This window comes from Megalobrama amblycephala, linkage group LG3 (assembly GCF_018812025.1).
Source record: "Megalobrama amblycephala isolate DHTTF-2021 linkage group LG3, ASM1881202v1, whole genome shotgun sequence".
Classification (NCBI taxonomy): Eukaryota; Metazoa; Chordata; class Actinopteri; order Cypriniformes; family Xenocyprididae; genus Megalobrama; species Megalobrama amblycephala.
This window is the reverse complement of record NC_063046.1, coordinates 49,696,826-49,722,378: the sequence shown is the minus strand read 5'-3', so window position 1 is coordinate 49,722,378 and position 25,553 is coordinate 49,696,826. Positions and strand designations below refer to the sequence as shown.

The 25,553-nt window shown below is 37.1% G+C and overlaps 1 protein-coding gene across 11 annotated transcripts in view; it reads left to right on the top strand.

Annotated features, from left to right (window-relative positions):
- Positions 1 to 2,559: 2,559 nt before the first annotated feature.
- The window catches only part of LOC125265607 (putative protein TPRXL), a 31,020-nt gene continuing 8,026 nt past the window's right edge, over positions 2,560 to 25,553 (top strand). The window contains exons 1-7 of one of the 11 annotated variants that reach the window (XM_048185920.1): positions 2,560 to 2,743; positions 11,917 to 11,967; positions 21,028 to 21,072; positions 21,329 to 21,376; positions 22,010 to 22,045; positions 24,760 to 24,807; positions 25,215 to 25,253. In XM_048185920.1, coding sequence (XP_048041877.1) covers positions 2,689 to 2,743; positions 11,917 to 11,967; positions 21,028 to 21,072; positions 21,329 to 21,376; positions 22,010 to 22,045; positions 24,760 to 24,807; positions 25,215 to 25,253 — 322 coding nt within the window. In that variant the 5' untranslated portion in view covers positions 2,560 to 2,688. Of the gene's footprint in view, positions 2,744 to 7,906; positions 8,009 to 11,916; positions 11,968 to 14,988; positions 15,044 to 15,975; positions 16,079 to 19,104; positions 19,154 to 21,027; positions 21,073 to 21,328; positions 21,377 to 22,009; positions 22,046 to 24,759; positions 24,808 to 25,214; positions 25,254 to 25,553 lie in introns of those variants that run through there. The other 10 variants (XM_048185919.1, XM_048185925.1, XM_048185918.1 and 7 more) reach the window with 10 other exon arrangements.

Below are 25,553 nucleotides of genomic sequence, written 5' to 3'. Positions count from 1 at the left end.
AGATAAGCCACAATTTGCTGGAGTATATGGAAAGGTTTTGCTGTATCGCCATCAACTGCAGAGACTTCCCGTGAGCCCCCCAAAGACGGAGAGCGACCGCCCGCCCACCACAATGAGTGAGCCAGAGCCTGAAGAGGAAGGGACAGTGCTAACCATTGCCCCAGAGCAATTCTGACCAGGTGTGTGATCCTGCGACAGTAGCAAATGAGGGAATGCTGGTAGATTTGGATAACGAGGACTGGCTGATCGATTTGAACAGGGAGGTGTTAATTCCCACCTTATCCCACTCAGTATTATCCGTCTTTTCTGAATCATCACTGTTTCGAGACAGCACTGAGACTGTTTCTTTGACCTGCTGGGAACTGGAATTACCATTACTGATCACATCAGGCTTACCTCTGTCACCTTCACTGCAAAGCTCAGCCAGTCCTCCAGCCCCCGCCTCTGCTGGATGCCTGCAGCCCTTTGCCTTCCCCGGTACTGCCTTGCTGTGATGTGAAGCCTCAGGTCTTGCAACCACCAGCCTCACCAGAGCGAGAGGATCATGTGGCTCCTAGTGGTTATAAAATGTATTTAAAGATATATTTGTAGTCATTCTGGTTATATTTTTTAGTGATTCTTTTTAATGTGTATGCCTATATTTAATGAGTAAATGTCTAAATTTGTCTTGAGAGTTGCCATCCTAAATTTCATTGTACTTGTACTGGTACAATGACAATAAAGTATCTTACTTACTTATTAGGAGCAAACGAACAGCAGGTACATCCTTTATTTTTTGTTAAATCCTTTCTGGGGTTCAGTATTGTTACAGGGCACTGTAGTATAATCCCAACAACATAAATGTGACGCAAAAAAAATACAAGGAAACTTTAATGAATGCAATGAAAAGTCTGAACAAGAACTACACATTTACATAACGCCATTGACAACATCGAAGTAAGGGCTTAAATACACAGGGACTGATAATCAACAGAACAATGTACAGGTGCAAAAATCAATCAGAAACTGTGGTAACAAAACAAGGGATGAGAACTCAGTCAAACAGAAACTAAACAGAACATGACCATGATACCAATAGCCTGTTGTTATATCACAGCCATGGTCATGATTTGTAATGAAAAGTAAACTACATGAAATATATTATTAATGCATAAATAAAAGTCTCCCTTAGATGTTAATCTTAAAAAAAAAAAAAAAAAAAAGTCTCACCTATCTGGATTTCCTAGATTTCCTAAAAATAGAGATACTTGGTGCTTCACCACCTTTGTCAGCCATAATAATTGTGGCAATTGTGGAATGAGAATGGAGCGAGAACAGAGGCCGGTGGTGTGATTGCTAATGCCTCGTATCTCTCACGGAGGAGCTCTGGAAACGAGGAGGAATGACGACAGTGAAAAAAGAGAGTGGACCACGCCTGGATTGTACTTTGTTGTCTTGTTTATGTTTGTGCGGCAGTCATCCATGAGGGGCTGACGCTTTACTTTCATTTTGTTGTGTTTATTTTGATTATTAAAATACGTTGAACATTCCCGGTTCCTGCCTCCTCCTTCGTTACAAAAATGTTTGCTTTTTAAGACCCTGCCCTTTTTCAAAATAAATCAAAAGTGCCCCTCTCAACAATAATGTGGTCAATAAAGCAAAAAGCATGGTTATGCAAAGTGCTTTTTTGTCGATTCACATCCGATATTTAAGCAACGGTATTCAATTGTAAAATGAGACAAATCGCAGATGCAGGTCTTTCTACAAATGCAAATTATTCTGTCCATTATCAGACTGTAAAGACTGATACTTGTCCTTTTTTTCTTTTAGATTTTACACCTTTGTTAAAAAACTGAAAACAGACAGCGGCTATGTAGTTTTCAACCAATTTATGATTAGAACCGGGAAATTACCACTCCACATTGTCCAATGAAATTTTAGATTGTTTTGCCACATCATGATTGGCTAATGTATTATTAATGACAAATGTGCATCGGTACAGTATGTGGTTCTCGATCGCTTTTGTAAACAGACTGTGTGGTCACAGTTATGAGAGCTGCAGTTATGAATATGCAACTACTGACAAAAGAAAAATTAAAAGAAAAGAATGAGTGAATAATGGTTAGCAAGTGGTGTCAGAAAGCCATCTGTCAGTCAAGTCTGAAGCAAGACACAAACCCCTAGTAACACGCAATAGCAACAACATCTCAGACTGTCTGACATCACACCTTGAACAGTTAAAAATTACTTTTACGTTCTGTCCACAGCAGTGGACATTATGCATCAGAGAGTTTACTTGATGCTGCCTAACTTATTTCATTCTAACACAGCCATTAGGAAAAAAAGAAGAACATTTCTTTTGGATTTAAGGTTGTCCCTCCAGAGCAAACAGGTTAGTGGCTAGAGCAGAAAACACTAACATAGACTTGTAGAGAAGTTGCTTACCCAAAAAAAGAAAAAAAAGCTGCACCTTTTTTTAGCTGAGCACCAATACTCAAACACTACCCACTTCCACAGCTACGCCACATCTCCCGGTTCCTAGTCCTCCACCCTCAATAGAAGCTGCTGTTTCCTGAACCTCTTTGTCTAAGGGAAGTTCTAAAATACACAGAGTGGCTGGATACACGTCTCTTTCTCATCACTTTAGTGCACTGCTCTGAAGCAACGGTCTTTTCTGGTTCTTTTTGGCAATTAGAGAAAAACTACACCATGGTTAGAAGGATTTCATTCTTCATCTGTTCCTGTTTCCTCCTCCTCTGGACAGGTGAAATAAGCTTTTCCTTTATAGCATGCATTAGTGGATGTTTTGAAGTGCCAGAGAGGTTTAGAATTTGATCACAGCTTTTTATATGATGATGTACATTATGGTCTTTCTTTATAAAAGTTGGAAATGATTCGACATGGTATATGAAACAACTTTTTATATATTGTAACATTTTGTACATGATACAAAGCCTGTTGTGCTAAATGCCGAGCAGGATTATATTTAATATGTTTCACATTTTTTATCCATGTTAAATTTATTGATTTAATATAAAAATGAATTTAATCTTATTAGTCCTTCTCACTTAATTATCATTTTTAATCATCTGCATCTTATTTGTCAGCCCTGAATCAAACTTGCTAACTAAAAAACTTTTTAAAAAGTTGCATGCACACAACTGTGACGTAAGCTTTAGACAATATTACTGAATCTGAATATGTATGCATACCATGCCAACCTCAAAAGAAACTTATTACTAAGGGTGCTTCTCTTTTCTAATTTGGGCATCCTTGTTTCCTGTCCTCACGTCTCAGCTCGGACCCTCTTAGCATGGAAACATGGTTCATTGGAATATTCTTCTATATATTGCCAAACCAACACTTCAAAGCATCATCAGCTGCACTTAAGGGATTTGCCCTGAAGCTGTCGAAGTTTGATTATTTAAGAAATTCATAATGAATAATAATAAAGGAATATGCCCTGTTAAATATGTTAGATGTATGGTTTATTTAAACTAGCAAAGGTAACGCATAAAATTAAATTATTGTGACAGATGTGAAGGGGGAGGAAAATTTTATATGTGCATCAGGTTTTTAGACAAAAAAGACTATAAGATTCACTTGTGTATCCTTACTCATAGCTCCTCTGGAAGCTTCCTTACTCCTTGTTCCTCGGCTCCTCATAGTGCAATTAGAGAATTGAGATGTCCTTCAAGATGGCTTTCTCTGATCGGTTTCCAGGTCACATGCTGGAGAATGGAGCAGTGAGGAAGTCAAGTCAAGTCAAGTCACCTTTATTTATATAGCGCTTTTTACAATGCAGATTGTGTCAAAGCAGCTTTACATTGATAACTGGTACATAATTTGGCTGCACAGCAGCTCTTAAATAATAGTGTCAATGCAGGCAGATCAGAAGCACTGTTGAATAAATGTCAAGAATACTATTGAATATCAAATGTCAAGTGTCCCCAACTAAGCAAGCCAAAGGCAACAGCGGCAAGGAACCCAAACTCCATCAGGTGACATCAGGTGGCAAACAAGTGGCAAATAGGTGTAAAATGGAGAAAAAAAAACCTTGGGAGAAACCAGGCTTAGTCGGGGGGCCAGTTCTCCTCTGGCGAACAGTGCTTTGTTACAATCAGGTTGCTATCATAAGTCTGATAGGATTGCAACAACCAAAGTATTTATTTCAGTTCCATCCAGTTGAGGATCGTATTCATCACGCCGGTATGGAAGGTCTGTTGAGGAAACAAGGAAGTATCAATCTGAGAATTAAGCAGCACCCTAAAAGTTAGAGTCAGAGTGAAGCTGTGTAGGATATAACATTAAAGGGGTCATGACAGTGATTTTTTATTATTTTAATATGTTCCTTAAAGTTCACTTATAATGCTAATAAAGTTTTTTTAAAAAACAAATATGTAGAAAAACAATTATTTTCAACCCTAATTTTGACCCTCTGTCAGAAATGACCTGTTTTTTTTTTCTTTTTTACTTTCAAATGAAAATTACCCCAAGCTTTATATGACTTTCTTCTTTCTGATGAACACAATCGGAGTTATATTAATATATATCCTGATGCATCCAAGCTTTATAATGGCAGTGAGCGAGTATGACGAGTATGAGCTGAAGAAAGTGCTTCCATCCACATCCATCCATCATAAACATATTGCACACAGCTCTGGGGGATTAATAAAGGACTTCTGAAGCGAAGCGAAGCATTTGTGTAAAAAAAATAACAAGTTATGAAGTAAAATATCTAGCTTCTGCCAGACCACCTTCCGTATTCAAATTACGGAAAAAAGCGGAACTGGTGTCATGTCAGTTACACTTTTTCCATAAGTTGATTAGGGAAGGCGTAGGACGTAGCGTAAGCTTTTTGAACTGCCAGAGTTTTACATTTTCTTCGTAAGTAGAATATGGAAGGCAGTCTGGCGGAAGCTAGATATTTTACTTCATAACTTGTTAAATATGGATATTTTTTTACACAAATGCATCGCTTTGCTTCAGAAGTCCTTTATTATCCCCCCGGAGCCATGTGGAGTACACGTTTATGATGGATGAATGTGGATGGATGCACTTTCTTCAGCTCATACTCGTTGATCCCGCTCACTGCCATTATAAAGCTTGAATGCGTCAGGATATTTACTAATATATCTCCGATTGTGTTCATCAGAAAGAATAAAGTCATATACACCTAGGATGGCTTGTGTGTGAGTAAAGTAAAAGTGAACTAATCCTTTAAGGCTTGTTAGTAATCATGTTATGATTGGCTAATGTCAATGCATAGGAAAAAGTATCAATGGCCCCTTGCTATTGCACATAAGGCTGCATCTGAAATCGCATACTCTTGTGAAAAGGTACTTATTTAGTATAAGTAATTACTTAACAACCACTAAAAAGTATGTTCCATATAGTATGAATGTGTGTAGTATGAATGTAATCCAGATATACTACATTCACTATTGTTATGACTCCAGATGTTGTATAGGGTTGGAGAATGTAACATTTAATAGAAAATAATTGTTCATGTTTGTGGATGGCAAGAGACAAAATGTCGACAGAAATAATGCAAAATATTCGAGTTTATTATACACAAGCAAAAAAAATTTCAAGAGATAGGAAATAATGATGATACTGGAAAAATATGCACACATTCACTCACTCCTAACCTAGTGTATCTAATACAACTGAAAACTCTCTTTTGCACAAAACAAAACAGCAAAAATAAAAGAACGACACTATAGCAACTAACAATAGCAAAAGTTTTGGATGAATAATAGTTACAAACAAAAAGCAATCAAAATCTGACAAAGTCGACTACACTGTAAAAAATTTGGAGTAGGATTTACTTGAAAAAAGCTTGGAAATTTTTTTCACTCAGAAAAGGCTAGTAAATTTACAAAAAATTGCCAAGTAAAAGCCTAAACATAATTATTAGTAGCTTTAATTAGACAATTTTAAGTTAAGTTTACTTGGGAATTCCCAGTAAATTTTATTGTCTCTTTGTTTGTAAATTTTACTTAAGTAATGCTTATAAATAGATTAGGATTTATTGTATTTCTTTTACTTAAGAGTCCTAGTTATCTTTCTTAGTTATCCTGAGTAACCTTTACTTCAAATGTTATTTAAACATTACTTAATATAATTTGTGATGTATTACTACTGATGTTTTCAGTAAAAACAACACTAACAGACATTTTCCTTGAGTACTTTTATTTGAATTAAACTCTTCAAAAAACAGATTAAACAAAGGCAATGATAAAAACAAATGGACAAAAATTAATGGACACATTCATTAAGATTAACTGCTGTTGGCCAAAAACATGGCCAAAGTGGTTCAGCATCTTTATCCTATCACAGATGTTTCAATGTGTTTAACAGAGCACAACAATTTAACGTGAGATGCTTAACTGTGATCTTACATACAAAACTTACTTATACATTACACTGCATTACAATGTTTCTGTGAAACAGTACAGTATAGTACAAACTTAATTTAAAATAACAAACCTTTTTAGAGACTTGCTGAACAAATGAGCAAATACAAAAAGTGTAAGTGTCAAACAAAATGGCCAACTAGCAGACTTTTTGCAGATACTTTTGATGAAATCCAAGAGTTTCTGAACCACACATTGGCAGCAACGTCATTGCACCTTTTCGACATCCAGAAAGGTAATTGAAAACATAGTTAAAATAGTCAATGTGACTGCAGTGGTTCAACCTCTGTTATGAAGCTACAAGATTACTTTTTGTGTGCAAAAACAAAACAAAAATAACCACTTTATTCAACCATTTAAACCGTTGTCATACATAGTGAACTCAGTGCAGGCTTCCTTGTTTACGTCCGAACAGCAAGTCAGTATTGGCCGAAGCTGAACACGTGAGCAGCATGACGCAGGAAACGGCCACTAATGAACAGGCACTTGGACGTAAACAAGTCGTTATTTTTGTTTTGTTTTTGTGCACAAAAAGTATTCTCATCACTTCATAACATTAAGGTTGAACCACAGTAGTCAAGTTGACCATTTTAAAAATATTTAACTACCTTTCTGGACATCAAACGATACAATGACATTTCTGCCAATGTGTGGATCAGATACCCTCAGATTTCATCAAAAATATTTTAATTTGTGTTCTGAAGATAAACTAAGGTCTTGCGGGTGTGGAACGACATGAGGGTGAGTAATTAATGAGAGAAATTTCATTTTGGGGTGAACTAACCCTTTAAAGCATCCAGCCCAAGAAAGATTTTTGAAAGACTTCAAATGTGTTTCTCAGCTTTGGGGGATAGTTTAAAGGGTTAGTTCACCCAAATATGAAATTTCTCTCATTAAGTACTCACCCTCATGTCATTCCAAACCCATACGACCTTCGTTCATCTTCCGAGGGTTTCTGAAGCACACATAGGCAGCAATGTCATTGCACCTTTTGAGGTCTGGAAAAATAGTAAAAACATCGTTAAAATAGTCAACATGATTACAGTGGTTCAACCTTCATGTTATGAAGCGACAAGAATACTTTTTGTACACAAAAACAAAACAAAAATAAAGACTTAAATCAACAATTTGAACCATTGTCATAGGTAGTGGCAATGCAGGCTTCCATGTTTACGTCCATATGTCGACTCAGTACTGGCCGAAGCTGAACACTTGAGCAGCACAACATGGTTGTGTCAACATGATGCTGACGCAGGAGGCGGCTAATAAAATGAGCTGGCGTTCAGATGTAAACATGAAATCCTGCACTGAGTTCACTATGTATGAAACGGTTCAAATTGTTGAATGAATTTGTTTTGTTTTTGTGCACAAAAAGTATACCTCTCTCTTCAAAATATTACGATTGAACCACTGTAGTCACAATGACTATTTTAACTATGTATTTACTATTTATCCAGACCTTAAAAGGTCCAATGACATTGCTGCCAATGTGTGGTTCATAAAGCTCTCAGATTTAATCAGAGTTAAACAGCACCTTCCCTAAATGACGATAACGACGTCAGCTGTGTTGGCATCTTCCTCTCCTACAGTGCTGTCCATGAGCTTGAACGGTGAGTGAGTGCAATCTGTGGAACATATGTTAGAAATGTTAATGTCAGAAATAGATTTCTTTTAATAAAATTTGAATAAATATACTTGATTTGAAATTTAATTTATTTTGGAACAACTGCATTCAAGTAATTAGCCTATCAACAATAAATTTTCAATCATCTGGTAGAGTTAAAGTGATAGTTCACCCAAAAATTAAAATCTTTCATCATTTACTCACCCTCAAGATGTTCCAAACCCGTATGAATTTTTTTTTCTTCTCCTGAACACATAAGAAGATATTTTGAAAATTTTTGATAACCAAACAGTTAATGGACCCCATTGACTTCTGTAGTATTTTTTTTTCCCTCATACTGTGGAAGTCAATGGGGTCCATTAACTGTTTGGTTAACGTTACCCATATTCTTCAAAATATCTTCTTTTGTGTTCAGCAGAAGAAAGAAATGTATGCAGGTTTGGTACAACTTGATGGTGAAGAATTTTTTATTTTTGAGTGAACTATCTCTTTAAGGCTGCCTGAACACATACACTAGAAAATGTATCACTATTGTATAGCTTCAATAGGGAGAATAATCTCTTCTTTACTTGATTAATATGCATCAAATGCTTATCTATTTTATAAATAAGACAAAGCAGTGTAGTTGATGTGGATTAATGGGGTATTAGTGGTTTTCTCCGTCGCGTTTAAAGTTAATGGACCACCCATCTCAGGGCTCGGGTATAATCCCGGGTTTGTAAATTTGACTTTCGATGCTGTACATGTCCAATTTCTAATTAGAAAACTTGTATTTATAATTCAGATAGCACATGAGGGCACAATTATTTATTCACACAGATGAATAAACAGAGCCCCTTTTATTGGCATTTGTCGCGACGCATCGCGCCGCTCTCGTCCGGCAAAGTGTATTTTAAACTTCACTGTACATTAAACTTCTCCGTAGATTACATGTAAAATACAAGACAAGTGTTTTCGACACAGATGCCGTTTGCTAATAACGGATGTTTGTGCTAATCGGTTCTTTAGCAAAATCAACTCTGTCGACTATAACAGTTAATGCGTTTACTCTTTAACCACCAGAACTGCAGACAGCCTAATTGCTCTATACTTCTCTGGAAACATAACTAAATAAACAAATATTTTATAACTTACCGTGTAAAAATCAAATCGTCCTTCCAGGAAATTTTTCGTTGCTTTCCTCTTCCTCTGCGCGCCACTTCGGGGACCAAGAGCGCATGCGCATAGATTGCCTGGCTTCGTGGAGTAAGTTTTACTTGCGTTTGTCATTTTTTTGCATTAGTTCATTATATGACAAGATACTAAGTAAGTATTACTTGGGGAGTTCCATTTAAATTTACTTATGTATTTAAGCACAATAAAATAAAACGAAACCTCAAGTAGTTTATTGAATTAAACATGACATTCTGAAGTAAAAAGACAAAATAGGATTTGTTTGTAAAATATACTTAAATTATGCTATCTTTATTTACAAGTTCAAAAAATCATTTTTTACAGTGTAGCGTGCATTCGTATTGTTGTCCTATTTAAATCCTAGTGGGAGACTCAATGGCAACGAGAGTAGTGATGTCAAGTCAAGTCACCTTTATATATATAGCACTTTTTTACAATGCAGATTGTTTCAAAGCAGCTTTACAGTGATAACAGGAAAATAATTTTGGCTGTAGCAGCTCTAGAAGAAAATAGTGTAATTGTCTAGCTTAAGTAAATTCAGTGTTGATTTCTGTTGTAGAATCATTAGTTATTAATTTAGTTAATTTATCTATACAGCAGCTCTGGAGATAACAGTGATGTCATCGTTCAGCTCAGTTCAGTTCTCACACAATGGTGTCAATGCAGGCAGATCAGTAATATTGTTGAATATCAAGTGTCCCCGACTAAGCAAGCCAGAGGCGACAGTGGCAAGGAACTCAAACTCCATCAGGTGACAGAATGGAGAAAAACACCTTTGGAGAAACCAGGCTCAGTCGGTGGACCATGCAGTCCTCCTCTGGCCAACAAACGAATAGGTAAATGTAGATGAACACCTTATAGTGTCAATAGCAGACATCGGGGTGAGCCTAAGAAAAGACAAAGAATGAAAGAGAGGAGAAAAAAAAATAATGTTTTGCCTACTTTTTTATGAGTACCATGAATTCCGACACATTTCTTTTATCACATACTGTTTTCACTTACTTTAGCTATATAGTAGGGAAGTGTGCGATTTCGGATGCTGCCTAAGTGTTTTGAAAACATCCATATAAACCATAATTTAAAGACAAAGTATTGTGAACTCATTTACTTATGGTTTGTGATGCAGCTGCTAAAAGTTTCTTTGCAAACTCTCTATTAAAATTCATTTTCAAAACAAAATGCTCTGAACAAACATATAATTTTCCAACACAATCCAGGATGCCATTAAAATAAACCATCCACTTGTTTCTGATGCTGGGATCCTTCTGAAGTCTGTACAGAGACACAAACGAGTTGTTAAACTGGATAAGTGAATGTTTTTTTACTCTTCCATTTGTCTTGTTCTCGGCAGACTCCAGTGCATGGAGTATGTCAGAAGTGGAACGCGTATCTGTATACTGTATCCAGTGTAAGCAGTATCGTGATTATAATGGGTTCTATTTGCTTTTGAGTCGACACAATGCTCACATCTGGTGTAGACAAATGTCAGCCATTAAGCGACTAAATGCCAGTGGGCAGGGCCTATGGTGCAATGATGTATAACTGTTCGTTGATGTCTTGTTCTAGAGTAAGTCATATGCAAATATATATTTCCCATGTTACGTCACGAATCCCACAATATCCAAACATTTTTGGAGCACAAGGGGAAGGGAGAAAGATAAGCAAGTCTGGCTTGACGCTATGTCAATCATGCTGATAAAATTGAGCAATCTGAAAATATGGCATCAGTCTCTAGCTCTGCTCTAATGAATGCTCAAAGTGATGCAGAATCACAGTGGTTCGACTCATACTCGATTCGTGGTTACAACCTTCTCAGACACCCCACAGAAGCTGGGACAAAAAAAAAAAAGCATAATGAACATTATGTAATGAGCATGTTTAAAAAAATTTCTAATGAACAAAAAAAAGTTAAATTCTACTAGGGTTAATTTGTGATGAATGTAGATTAGAGAAGGGCATGGCTTCTACCAGACTAATTTTGCATTTCCAATAAGGTTAAGGAAGTCCATTTTAAAACCCTTCATTAAATGTCTCCTGTTAATTCTTCAATTTATTTAATTCTTCAAAGAGAATACATAAAATAAAATACAGTGCAATCAGCTCGGGAAAATACTTTCTTTGTGCAACTTGCAGGATGTTTTAATGGTAAAAAAGACCTGATATGTCAAAAGGCAAATTTGATTTCTCATGTCATGACCCCTTTAAATATACTTGGCAATGCTGAGGGTAGGAGATGGCTAAATCTCCTAAAGTGGCATTAAACATATGAACCTAACTATAGTGAGAGTATAAGTCTAGATATTTGTATGCTGTGTGTTTTAGCAGACAGGACAGCTGTTGTGACAGCACAGCAAGTGTCTGCTTTTCTTTTAGCTGTTAAGATGCAGAAGTCAAGAAAGGGTCACAAAACAGACAGAAAGAGAGCAGAAACTGTGGCCATGACAGGAAATGTCAGCAGAAAGGTCCCACACAATCCCCCAGCAGACAGATGTCTAACAGAGGAAGCTTTTTTAAAAGTCTAATCATGTATAACAGAGTATAATGTAACACTGGCTAAATGAATGTGAAGCTGTCATACTTAAATCAAGTAACATAATCTCTTGAATTTTCATATCAGAAACCCATGAAAAAAAATGGGTTGAAAGGCATGAAAAAATATTCTGTTGAGATATGTTTTTACAATGCTTATCCTGCATGTTCAATAAATGATGTTTTATGCAGGTCCAGGTGGTTCACGTTCTGAAGAAGAATCTGGTGTGAAAACTACTTCATGTAAGTCTATGTTTTGTTTGTTTGCTTGTTTTGTTTTTGTTTTATGAATTAAAAAAGGGAAGGCAATACACCTATGCTGCATGTCATTTCAGAGGCTGCGTCCTTCGGAGATTGCATTTGTCGGCCGCATATATGTCATCGAGGCGGTCTCATTTAGGAAAAGTAACCATTAGATTGCAAAGTAAGAAAGAAGTACAGTATTTTACACAAATAACAGTCAATTTTATTACGGTTACTTTTCTTAAATAAGACATCCGAACTCTGGAGGATGCAGCCTCTGAAAATAAGTCACAGCACTAGTTATGATGTGTAGAAGGAACGCTAAAACATCTTTGTGCTTTTCATGTTCTTTCTCGTTTTTTTTTTTTTTTTTTTTTGTTCTTTTTCCAGGAAAAAGAAGTGTGCTTAATTGTATTGGATGTGCACTTGTAGTGTGCTTCAAATGTTAAAAGTATGTTTTTTAAAAACTGTACTTGCAGAAAATATAATATTAAGGAAATAAAAAGCCACTTAAGTAAAGGTAAACTTCACTGCTGGCAGGATGTTGTCTTCCCTTTTGCCAAATAGGTAGGAAAACTTCAACACCCATAATGTACTGGGCATGTTGCCATCCAAGGCCACTCCTACGGTGGCCGAGAGAGCTCAATGCGCTGCAAATGAAGAAAACACATGCAAATAGAAAAAACAACAGCAAATAAAGAAAACATCTTCATCAGTTTGACAACACATGCGCTGCAAATTTCACAACACTTACAATTAGACAAACGCGCTGCAAACTCCACAACACTTACAAAAAGACAAACGCGCTGCAAACTCCAAAGATACAGGTACGTTTGTCTTTTTGTAAGTGTTGTGGAGCTTGCAGCGCGTTTGTCTTTTTGTAAGTGTTGTAGAGTTTGCAGCGCGTTTGACTTTTTGTAAGTGTGGAGTTTGCAGCGCGTTTCACTATTTGTAAGTGTTGTGGAGTTTGCAGCGCGTTTGTCTTTTTGTAAGTGTTGTGGAGTTTGCAGCGCGTTTCACTCTTTGTAAGTGTTGTGGAGTTTGCAGCGCGTTTGTCTTTTTGTAAGTGTTGTAGAGTTTGCAGCGCGTTTGACTTTTTGTAAGTGTGGAGTTTGCAGTGCGTTTCACTATTTGTAAGTGTTGTGGAGTTTGCAGCGCGTTTGTCTTTTTGTAAGTGTTGTGGAGTTTGCAGCGCGTTTCACTCTTTGTAAGTGTTGTGGAGTTTGCAGCGCGTTTGTCTTTTTGTAAGTGTTGTGGAGTTTGCAGCGCGTTTGTCTTTTTGTAAGTGTTGTGGAGTTTGCAGCGCGTTTCACTATTTGTAAGTGTTGTGGAGTTTGCAGCGCGTTTCACTATTTGTAAGTGTTGTGGAGTTTGCAGCGCGTTTGTCTTTTTGTAGCCTAAGTGTTGTGAAGTTTGCAGCGCGTTTGTCTTTTTGTAAGTGTTGTGGAGTTTGCAGCGCGTTTCACTATTTGTAAGTGTTGTGGAGTTTGCAGCGCGTTTGTCTTTTTGTAAGTGTTGTGGAGTTTGCAGCGCGTTTGTCTATTTGTAAGTGTTGTGAAGTTTGCAGCGCGTTTCACTATTTGTAAGTGTTGTGGAGTTTGCAGCGCGTTTGTCTTTTTGTAAGTGTTGTGGAGTTTGCAGCGCGTTTCACTATTTGTAAGTGTTGTGGAGTTTGCAGCGCGTTTCACTATTTGTAAGTGTGGAGTTTGCAGCGCGTTTGTCTTTTTGTAAGTGTTGTGGAGTTTGCAGCGCGTTTCACTATTTGTAAGTGTTGTGGAGTTTGCAGCGCGTTTCACTATTTGTAAGTGTTGTGGAGTTTGCAGCGCGTTTGTCTTTTTGTAAGTGTTGTGGAGTTTGCAGCGCGTTTCACTATTTGTAAGTGTTGTGGAATTTGCAGCGCGTTTCACTATTTGTAAGTGTTGTGGAGTTTGCAGCGCGTTTCACTCTTTGTAAGTGTGGAGTTTGCAGCGCGTTTGTCTTTTTGTAAGTGTTGTGGAGTTTGCAGCGCGTTTCACTATTTGTAAGTGTTGTGGAGTTTGCAGCGCGTTTGTCTTTTTGTAAGTGTTGTGGAGTTTGCAGCGCGTTTCACTATTTGTAAGTGTTGTGGAGTTTGCAGCGCGTTTCACTCTTTGTAAGTGTTGTGGAATTTGCAGCGCGTTTCACTATTTGTAAGTGTTGTGGAGTTTGCAGCGCGTTTCACTCTTTGTAAGTGTTGTGGAGTTTGCAGCGCGTTTGTCTTTTTGTAAGTGTTGTGGAGTTTGCAGCGCGTTTGTCTTTTTGTAAGTGTTGTGGAGTTTGCAGCGCGTTTCACTATTTGTAAGTGTTGTGGAGTTTGCAGCGCGTTTCACTCTTTGTAAGTGTTGTGGAGTTTGCAGCGCGTTTGTCTTTTTGTAAGTGTTGTGGAGTTTGCAGCGCGTTTCACTATTTGTAAGTGTTGTGGAGTTTGCAGCGCGTTTCACTCTTTGTAAGTGTTGTGGAGTTTGCAGCGCGTTTGTCTTTTTGTAAGTGTTGTGGAGTTTGCAGCGCGTTTCACTATTTGTAAGTGGGTGATTCTCCAACTATGGTACTTTTTCTGTCCTTGACAGATATTTAAAAAACTAAAAAACATTTCCACTTTTTTTTTTCACACTTACTACATGTGTAGGGGAACCTATATATAAAAAAAATCATTGTTCAATTCTGTTGTTTTATATAAAATAGGAGGCATTTTATATGCGTTTTTTACTATTTTGCCTCTGTCCCTAGGCCAGACTTTGGGTCTTCAACCTTATCTCACTTAAAATCTAATAATGATATAATTTTAAATTCAAACAGAAAGTATGAATTATAACCCAATTCATTCAAATCTAAAAAAAATTTTTTATATTTCTTTTCAATTTGACATATTTTAAACATGTTGAACACTTGTCCCTTGGGTTCACTGTCATTTCCACACCTCTGCATTAAATGCAATCCCAGGCTCAGTGCTCTAGATTTGTATACTCAGTAACCATAGTAACTGACACTCCAGAGGAAACCACATGGCTGAATGAAAGAATGGTCCCAGCAGAGGTTAATAAATTGGAGATATATCAAGGTAAATATGAGAAATACTGCGAGTATGTTTATTGTATGTCATTTCTGAACCGCTCATAATTCATTCCGACGGAAACATTTCTGGATTTTTACAATTTCATCAGGTGATATTTGAGATTATTTAATGCTAACTCTAAAACTAACACTAACAGGCTAGTTAAACATGAGATATTAGAGGGAAAGGGGGAAAATGTCATTTCCACAACCGTCTTTTCCACATCTGTCTCCATGGAAGTGATAAAGACAGGTTGGCTTGGCAAGGACATTGTCTGTGCTTAAAAGCAAAGTAGTTTGCCTATAGTACTAAAAATATAGTGTAAACACATAAACTTTACATATAATGTCATAGAGAATGTTTTAAAATGAGTTATCTTTTTTATTACTACTGCTGTTAGGCCAGTTGTTCATCAATACACTATCCCTGTTTGAATTAAAAATAAGAATAAACTTCAAACTTGAATTTGAGATTCATTTTGTCCAACACATTGAGGTCATGACTCAGTTTTGCATTTCCATCATTTATAATTCTACTACAGGTTTTATATCTGAAATGTTATTTTCACCATAACCCGCCTTTCCCTTGTCATTTCCACAACCACAAATATTTTTTGGTAAAACATTTTAAAAAATAAAGTTAAGGTAATGGTGGTGGTGGTGTTGATTATTTAGCAGTTTAGGGTAAAGTATATGTATATGATATGAAAAATATCAGATTTGAAAATGTCAGAAATATGAATGAAAGGTTTCAGTGGCTTAGTGTTCAGCCTTTTTTTGGTGTTAACTTTGTAAAATCTTAACAGTTGCATTTCAGAGAAATAAATCAATTTACAATTTGGAAAGATGCAAGTGTGATGTGTAACCCAGTATATTTATAACTACAAATATTTCAACATTTTTGGTTAAAAAACACGTTTTTGTTCGGTTGTGGAAATGACTATTTATTTTGCGATGTCTGGAAAAAATGTAAAAAAAAAAAAAAAAAAAAAAAAAAAAAAACATTATTTCATAAAAATCAGCACAGCCAACTTCAGGGCAGGTATCTAGGCATACTGGGGAAACAAATTATGCCAGTAATATTTTAATTAAAAATGTTTCATTTTCTGAAAATGTCCAGGTCCAAAAAGTACCATAGTTGGAGAATCACCCACGTGTTGTGGAGTTTGCAGCGCGTTTCACTATTTGTAAGTGTTGTGGAGTTTGCAGCGCGTTTCACTATTTGTAAGTGTTGTGGAATTTGCCGCGTGTTTGTCTTTTTGTAAGTGTTGTGGAGTTTGCAGCGCGTTTCACTATTTGTATGTGTTGTGGAGTTTGCAGCGCGTTTCACTATTTGTAAGTGTTGTGGAGTTTGCAGCGCGTTTGTCTTTTTGTAAGTGTTGTGGAGTTTGCAGCGCGTTTCACTCTTTGTAAGTGTTGTGGAGTTTGCAGCGCGTTTGACTTTTTGTAAGTGTTGTGGAGTTTGCAGCGCGTTTGTCTTTTTGTAAGTGTTGTGGAGTTTGCAGCGCGTTTCATTATTTGTAAGTGTTGTGGAGTTTGCAGCGCGTTTCACTATTTGTATGTGTTGTGGAGTTTGCAGCGCGTTTCACTATTTGTAAGTGTTGTGGAGTTTGCAGCGCGTTTGTCTTTTTGTAAGTGTTGTGGAGTTTGCAGCGCGTTTCACTCTTTGTAAGTGTTGTGGAGTTTGCAGCGCGTTTCACTATTTGTAAGTGTTGTGGAGTTTGCAGCGCGTTTCACTATTTGTAAGTGTTGTGGAGTTTGCAGCGCGTTTGTCTTTTTGTAAGTGTTGTGGAGTTTGCAGCGCGTTTCATTATTTGTAAGTGTTGTGGAGTTTGCAGCGCGTTTCACTATTTGTAAGTGTTGTGGAGTTTGCAGCGCGTTTGTCTTTTTGTAAGTGTTGTGGAGTTTGCAGCGCGTTTCACTATTTGTAAGTGTTGTGGAGTTTGCAGCGCGTTTCACTCTTTGTAAGTGTTGTGGAGTTTGCAGCGCGTTTGTCTTTTTGTAAGTGTTGTGGAGTTTGCAGCGCGTTTCACTATTTGTAAGTGTTGTGGAGTTTGCAGCGCGTTTGTCTTTTTGTAAGTGTTGTGGAGTTTGCAGCGCATTTCACTATTTGTAAGTGTTGTGAAGTTTGCAGCGCGTTTCACTATTTGTAAGTGTTGTGGAGTTTGCAGCGCGTTTCACTATTTGTAAGTGTTGTGGAGTTTGCAGCGCGTTTGTCTTTTTGTAGCCTAAGTGTTGTGAAGTTTGCAGCGCGTTTGTCTTTTTGTAAGTGTTGTGGAGTTTGCAGCGCGTTTCACTATTTGTAAGTGTTGTGGAGTTTGCAGCGCGTTTGTCTTTTTGTAAGTGTTGTGGAGTTTGCAGCGCGTTTGTCTATTTGTAAGTGTTGTGAAGTTTGCAGCGCGTTTCACTATTTGTAAGTGTTGTGGAGTTTGCAGCGCGTTTGTCTTTTTGTAAGTGTTGTGGAGTTTGCAGCGCGTTTCACTATTTGTAAGTGTTGTGGAGTTTGCAGCGCGTTTGTCTTTTTGTAAGTGTTGTGGAGTTTGCAGCGCGTTTCACTATTTGTAAGTGTTGTGGAGTTTGCAGCGCGTTTGTCTTTTTGTAAGTGTTGTGGAGTTTGCAGCGCGTTTGTCTATTTGTAAGTGTTGTGGAGTTTGCAGCGCGCTTGTCTTTTTGTAAGTGTTGTGGAGTTTGCAGCGCGTTTCACTATTTGTAAGTGTTGTGGAGTTTGCAGCGCGTTTGTCTTTTTGTAAGTGTTGTGGAGTTTGCAGCGCGTTTGTCTATTTGTAAGTGTTGTGAAGTTTGCAGTGCGTTTGTCTTTTTGTAAGTGTTGTGGAGTTTGCAGCGCGTTTCACTATTTGTAAGTGTTGTGGAGTTTGCAGCGCGTTTGTCTTTTTGTAAGTGTTGTGGAGTTTGCAGCGCGTTTGTCTTTTTGTAAGTGTTGTGGAGTTTGCAGCGCGTTTGTCTATTTGTAAGTGTTGTGGAGTTTGCAGCGCGTTTGTCTTTTTGTAAGTGTTGTGGAGTTTGCAGTGCGTTTGTCTTTTTGTAAGTGTTGTGGAGTTTGCAGCGCGTTTCACTATTTGTAAGTGTTGTGGAGTTTGCAGTGCGTTTGTCTTTTTGTAAGTGTTGTGGAGTTTGCAGCGCGTTTGTCTATTTGTAAGTGTTGTGGAGTTTGCAGCGCGTTTGTCTTTTTGTAAGTGTTGTGGAGTTTGCAGCGCGTTTGTCTTTTTGTAAGTGTTGTGGAGTTTGCAGGGCGTTTGTCTTTTTGTAAGTGTTGTGGAGTTTGCAGCGCGTTTGTCTTTTTGTAAGTGTTGTGGAGTTTGCAGCGCGTTTGTCTATTTGTAAGTGTTGTGGAGTTTGCAGCGCGTTTGTCTTTTTGTAAGTGTTGTGGAGTTTGCAGTGCGTTTGTCTTTTTGTAAGTGTTGTGGAGTTTGCAGCGCGTTTCACTATTTGTAAGTGTTGTGGAGTTTGCAGTGCGTTTGTCTTTTTGTAAGTGTTGTGGAGTTTGCAGCGCGTTTGTCTATTTGTAAGTGTTGTGGAGTTTGCAGCGCGTTTGTCTTTTTGTAAGTGTTGTGGAGTTTGCAGCGCGTTTCACTATTTGTAAGTGTTGTGGAGTTTGCAGCGCGTTTGTCTTTTTGTAGCCTAAGTGTTGTGAAGTTTGCAGCGCGTTTGTCTTTTTGTAAGTGTTGTGGAGTTTGCAGCGCGTTTCACTATTTGTAAGTGTTGTGAAGTTTGCAGCGCGTTTCACTATTTGTAAGTGTTGTGGAGTTTGCAGCGCGTTTCACTATTTGTAAGTGTTGTGGAGTTTGCAGCGCGTTTGTCTTTTTGTAAGTGTTGTGGAGTTTGCAGCGCGTTTCACTATTTGTAAGTGTTGTGGAGTTTGCAGCGCGTTTGTCTTTTTGTAAGTGTTGTGGAGTTTGCAGCGCGTTTGTCTATTTGTAAGTGTTGTGGAATTTGCAGCGCATGTGTTGTCAAACTGATGAAGATGTTTTCTTTATTTGCTGGTGTTTTTTCTATTTGCATGTGTTTTCTTCATTTGTAGCGCGTTGAGCTCTCTCGGCCACCGTACACTCCCACCAGTCAGCTATGGATATGCAGGGTCAAATACTGCCTTTCCTTAGTAGGAAATACTTCTTAGCAAACTTTAAGTCATAATGGTGTCAGATTGTATTGTATTGTATTGTGACATAAAAGACTAGTGGACCTAGTTGAAACACAAGGAAACCTGTCAAAGCTTTTAACACCAAAGCCAGGTCTGTGGGGCTGTAGAAAGACGCAACGGGTTAAAGGATTAGTTCACTTTCAAATGAAAATTAGCCCAAGATTTACTCAGCCATACTCCACACTGCTCCAGGGGGATAATAAAGGCCTTCTGAAGTGAAGCGATGCGGGGGAAAAAATCCACATTTAACAAGTTATGAAGTAAAATATCTAGCTTCCGCCAGACCGCCTTCCGTATTCAACACCCCGGAGCCATGTGGAGTACACATTTATGATGGATGGATGTGGATGGAGGCACTTTCTTCAATTCATTCTCGTTGGTCCCATTCACTGCCATTATAAAGCTCGGAAGTGTCAGGATATTTAATAATATTTCTCCGATTGTGTTCATCAGAAAGAAGAAAGTCATATACACCTAGGATGGCTTGAAGGTGAGTATAGCTTTCATGGGGTAATTTTAATTTGAAAGTGAACTAATCCTTTAAGTTTTCCCCGTCCTGCATAGGAATTTATTCACCAAGTCATTCATACCGGGCGTTTAACTCTATTTTGCTATGGTGCGCTCCGGTGTGCTCCATTCAACAAACAAACATGCAGATTCCACAGCTCAGGTCTGGAATGCCAGATTGAATATTTATTTGTTCCAACCCTGTATGACATTATTTATTCTGTAGAAGGCTAAAGAAGATAGTTTGAAGAATATAGGATAGGATATATTATTTTCATAATAAAGTACTCTTTAAGTGTGTAAAAGTGTACTTCTTTTTCACAAAATGATTGATTTTATTAGTTTATTAGACTTTGACTACTCATCTTTCTTTCACCAGTTGTGTTAAAAGCCTTGAGTTGTGCAAAGGGTCACAAATACAGACAAATGATAGCAGAATCTGTGTTTGGGCTCAACAGGAAATGTCAGCAGGAAAGTCCCACAATGCCCCAGAGAGCCAGACACAGGATGCAATTATTCACAAGTCTGTTAATATAGAGATAGAAAAGTCACATCCGAGTATCTAACCAATGATTTGTCAAGTCTGACCCCCACCCAACAACCGCAAAGCAATTCATTTAGCTGAAACTCTTTTGGGAAGAGCATTAGAAGCATTATGTCCATAAATATTGCTTATTAATCTCTGTATATGAATTATTTGTCACTTATCATATCAAAGCTAAAGTTGCTAGTTTTCACATTTATTTCCCTTGTTTTCTGTTAGTTTATGGTTAGTAAGTTAACCCAGTGTTTCTCAACCATTTTTTGAAGGGAAAAACCAGTAAACATTGTTTTTTTTTCTTTCTAATCAAACACAACTGGTTCAACTCATCAGCTCATTAGTGGAGACTCCAAAACCAAGATTAGTAGAGATTTAAATGGATGGGTCAGATAAGGGATACTCCAGGAACAGAGTTGGGAAACACTGAGCTATCCAAATGACATCTTAATAGACTAATTATATTAGAAAATAAGAAAGGCAATTTGATTACCTAGAACAAGATTGTGATAGCTTCTCCTTATAGTCTTGTGAAGTGGGGTTCTGACAGGGGAAAGGATTTGGCACAACATCAGAATACACCCAGCTGCCATAGTGAACAAGTATAGCAAGTTGTTAATGTAACTGATAGCAGAAAGCCACACATAGACCACTTTCTAGGCATAATGAATAATTGCTTCATCTTATAAATAGTTCAAAGGCATAAAAATGACATGAAAAACTATGCTCTGCTTGAATATATTCAGTAATTGAAGTCAGTGATCACAAGACTTTATTTCTTATGCAGCTCCAAGTGTCACAGAATCACAGAATACCAGTTCTTCAAATATTGGTGAGTTTGCCATACATTCTGCAAAAGACGAACAACTGATTTTCCAGACAGTACACCACTTTGCAGACATGATGCATTGTTTTATATACACTCGTTGTTGTTATATACAATTGTTTTAAACACATTTTATAAATAGTTTAAGACATGAACATCACAACATGTTTTGTTTGAGTATGTTTCTACCTTGCTCAGCTTGAACATGATCAATAAATGGTGTCAGTGACAATTATACTGTGGTTTATTTGTTTCTTTGCAGCTTCAGATGTAGCAACAAGTTCTACCACCTCTGCTTCACCATCCAGACGTGAGTTTGTGTTTGATTTGTCACAGATGAATGAAATCATTGTCCTTCTGCTGATTGAGTCTGATTTTGTAAAATGATAGCTTATCCACACTGCTTCTTTACTGAGAAATAATTTAAGATGTACATGTATGTTTTTGTAATTGGAAGTGGAGATTATCACATCTAAGTTTAAAAATCAAGGAACATTTATTTTCACTTGTTTTCTGCTAGTTTATGGTTAGTAAGCTAACCCAGTGTATCTTAACCCTTTTTCTGGAGGCACACCAACAGAAAACATTTTTTTTCTAATCAAACACAGCTGGTTCAACTTGATCACCTAGAGCAGGATATGATGTGATAGCTTCTCCTAATAGTCTTGTGAGGTGGGATTCTGACAGGGGAAAGGATTTGGAACAAAATCAGAATACACCCAGCTGCCATATTAAACAAGTAGCAAGTTGCTAATATAACTATAATAGAGAGCCACACATGGACCACTTTATATGCATAATGAATTATTGCTCAGACATCTTATAAATAGTTCAAAGGCATGGAAATAAAAAAAAAATCTTTGTGTATTTCTACTATGCCCTGCTTGAAAATATTCAGTAATTGAAATCAGTGATCACAAGACTTTATATCTGTCTTTTCCAGCTACAAATGTATCAGGTCCTGATTCTTCAGATAAAGGTGAGTTTGCCATACAGTCTGCAAAAGATGAACAACTTTGATTTTTTTTTTTTCCAGTTTGTTTTTGTTCATAGAAAAATGTTGCTCATCATTCATTCATCGCTAACTGTGTCATCTACTTGTCAATATTCACCAGATGTGCATCCATGCCTGTTAAGCTAGACAGTTACGCAAAACACTAATGGCATTCGTTTAAATATGTAGTTAACTTACTTAAATGCCTACAACAAAACACTAAATATCTTTAACTAGGTGTGCGTGTGTGTGTGTGTGCATGTGTGTGTGTGCGTGTGTGTGTGTGCGTGTGTGTGTGTGTGTGTGTAGCATATTCTAACACAGACTTTATAAATAGTGGAAAATCAGAGAAAGGTCATGCAGCATCATACTTCTACATGCATATAATCTAAGATACTTGTTTCCTGTCTTTGTTAATAGCAGCAGAGATTGTTGCATAGGGATAAAGTTGGTAACACTTTAGAATAGTGATCCTTCATTAACCCCTTAAAGGAACACTCCACCTTTTTGAAAATAGGCTCATTTTCCAACTCCCCTGCAGTTAAACAATTGAGTTTTACCGTTTTCTAATCCACTCAGCCAATCTCTGGGTCTGGCGGTACCACTTTTAGCATAGCTTAGCATAGTTCATTTAATCTGATTAGACCGTTAGCATCTTGCTCAAAAATGACCAAAGAGTTTCGATATTTTTATAATTTAAAACTTGACTCTACTGTAGTTACATTGTTTACTAAGACTGACGGAAAATGAAAAGTTGCGATTTTCTAGGCCGCTATGGCTAGGAACTATACTCTCATTCTGGCGTAATAATCAAGGAACTTTGCAGCAGGCGCAATGATATTACGCACCGCCTGTGACCCCCTGTTTGCAAAGGGAGCGTGCCTTGCAACCATGGAGACATTTGTGTGAGACGCTGCGTAATATTATTGCGCCTGCTGCACCCATGGTACAGCAGCAAAGTTCCTTGATTATTAGTACACGATGTAACTACAGAAGAGTCAAGTTTTAAATGGGAAAAATATTGAAACTCTTTGGTCATTTTTGAGCGAGATGCTATTGGTCTAATCAGATTCAATGAACTATGCTAAGCTATGCTAAAAGTGCTACCGCCAGACCCAGAGATCGGCTGAGTGGATTAGAAAACGGTAAACCTCAACTGTTTAACTCTAGGGGAGTTGGAAAATGAGCCTATTTTCAAAAAAGGTGGAGTGTTCCTTTAAGGCTGAAGGGCCACTGACAGGAATAACACAAAATAGTTATAATTTTAAAGCTTAGAAACTCAGCTTTTTAATGCACCATTTTGTTCAACTCTTAACTAGTGCTGAGTTATCACTCTAAAATGGAGTGTACCGCCCGCAGGCGCCACCTAGCTACAAAAAAATTAATAATCATATTTTTCAAAACTCCTGCCTAGATAATCACAAAATAGGTGTCGTTTGAACACAGATGCTAACTAAAACTAAAATTTAGCTATCACATGGCATTTTAGCTTATAACTTCATGAAACATCCATAGATTGTTGAAAATGGCACGACATTACTTACAGTGGATGCTACCGATTGAAATGATTCCAAGATCAACAAAATCCCATGCGTCGATCACGAGTTACTCCACGTGAAAAAATGTTTTTAATGTTTTAAAAATGCCCATCGGGGGACCAATGGCTAAACAAAAAGGCTACCTTGGTTCCAAATACTGTAACTTTTGATTTCTTTGTGCGATCACCACAAAATTTGATCCAGATACAGCTCACAAATATGGCGGAACATCGCCAAAAAAGAATTGTTCTCCTGCCTTATTTCCTTTCTGAGTTATTGCATGTCAAATATGAAATGTATGTAAAATTTCCCTTTAGCAAACTTTTATTTTTTGTCTTTATCAGCAGTTTCTCAGCTTGAGAATGTCCAAATTTAATTTATTTTTTATTATTATTATTTAAAAATGTAAAAACGTTTCTTTCAAACGATACCAACCTTTTGACTCTCCTTGCTACAGTTTTGGAGTTACAAGTTTACAATGACTCCAGTAGTTAGAGAGTTACCATGTTTTTCACTTTAGAATACTGATCCAAATAATTAGTAATTCCTTCTGAAGGATTTGGTGATACTTCAGTCATTAATAGTGGGTTACCATGATCTTCCCTTTAGAATTAATTATACATTATGCATTACTCACATTAATTATGAACCTGTATACAGTAGTACTTATTAGGCCTCTGGGAGGTATGAAAAAATAGTAGTTACTGATTAGCTAATAGTGAACTACCACATTTGACTGAGCACTATTACTTACTAATTAATCAGAGTTTCTTGTTAGTTAATAGTAGTTACTAGAATGTTAATAGTGCATTACTCATTTGTTCCTGTGTAGTTATTCATTAATGAAGGATCAGTATTCTAAAGTGTTACTGGGACTTTTTTTTGTGTGGATCACATCATCATCATCATCATGGATTAAGTGCTCTCTTATCACTACTAGAGCAACAAGCAGTTTTTTTTTTCACTAGTAATGGTGTCTCTATACCAAAATCACTTTTCACATCAGATCATACAAATATACAGTAAACTGCTATCAACACACAGACAGTACACCACTTTGCCCACAAACTGTTTGAGTATGTTTCTACCTTGCTCAGCTTGAACATGATCAATAAATGGTGTCAGTGACAATTATACTGTGGTTTATTTGTTTCTTTGCAGCTTCAGATGTAGCAACAAGTTCTACCACCTCTGCTTCACCATCCAGACGTGAGTTTGTGTTTGATTTGTCACAGATGAATGAAATTGTTGTCCTTCTGCTGATTGAGTCTGATTTTGTAAAATGATGGCTTATCCACACTGCTTCTTTACTGAGAAATAATTTAAGATGTACATGTATGTTTTTGTAATTGGAAGCAGAGGTTATTGCATCCAAGTTTTAAAATCAAGGAACATATTTATTTTCGCTCGTTTTCTGCTAGTTTATGGTTAGTAAGCTAACCCAGTGTATCTTAACCCTTTTTCTGGAGGCACACCAACAAAAAACTTTTTTTTTTTTTCTAATCAAACACAACTGGTTCAGTTTGATCACCTAGAGCAGGATATGATGTGATATCTTCTCCTAATAGTCTTGTGAGGTGGGATTCTGACAGGGACTTTATATCTGTCTTTTGCAGCTACAAGTGCATCACTGAGTCCTGATTCTTTAGATAATGGTGAGTTTGCCATACAGTCTGCAAAAGATGAACAACAATTTTTTTTTCCAGTTTGTTTTTTGTTCATAAAAAAAAATGTTGCTCATTATTAATCATTCATCATTAACTGTGTCATCTATTTGACAATATTCACCAGATGTGAATCCATGCTAGTTAAGCTAGACAGTTATGCAAAACATGCTAATGGCATTCATTGTTTAAGTTAACTTGCTTAAATGTCTTCAACTAAACACTAAATATCTTTAATGGTTCCTATTAAAGGACTTGGTGATAAGGCAATGCTTGCAGGTTCAGGCATAT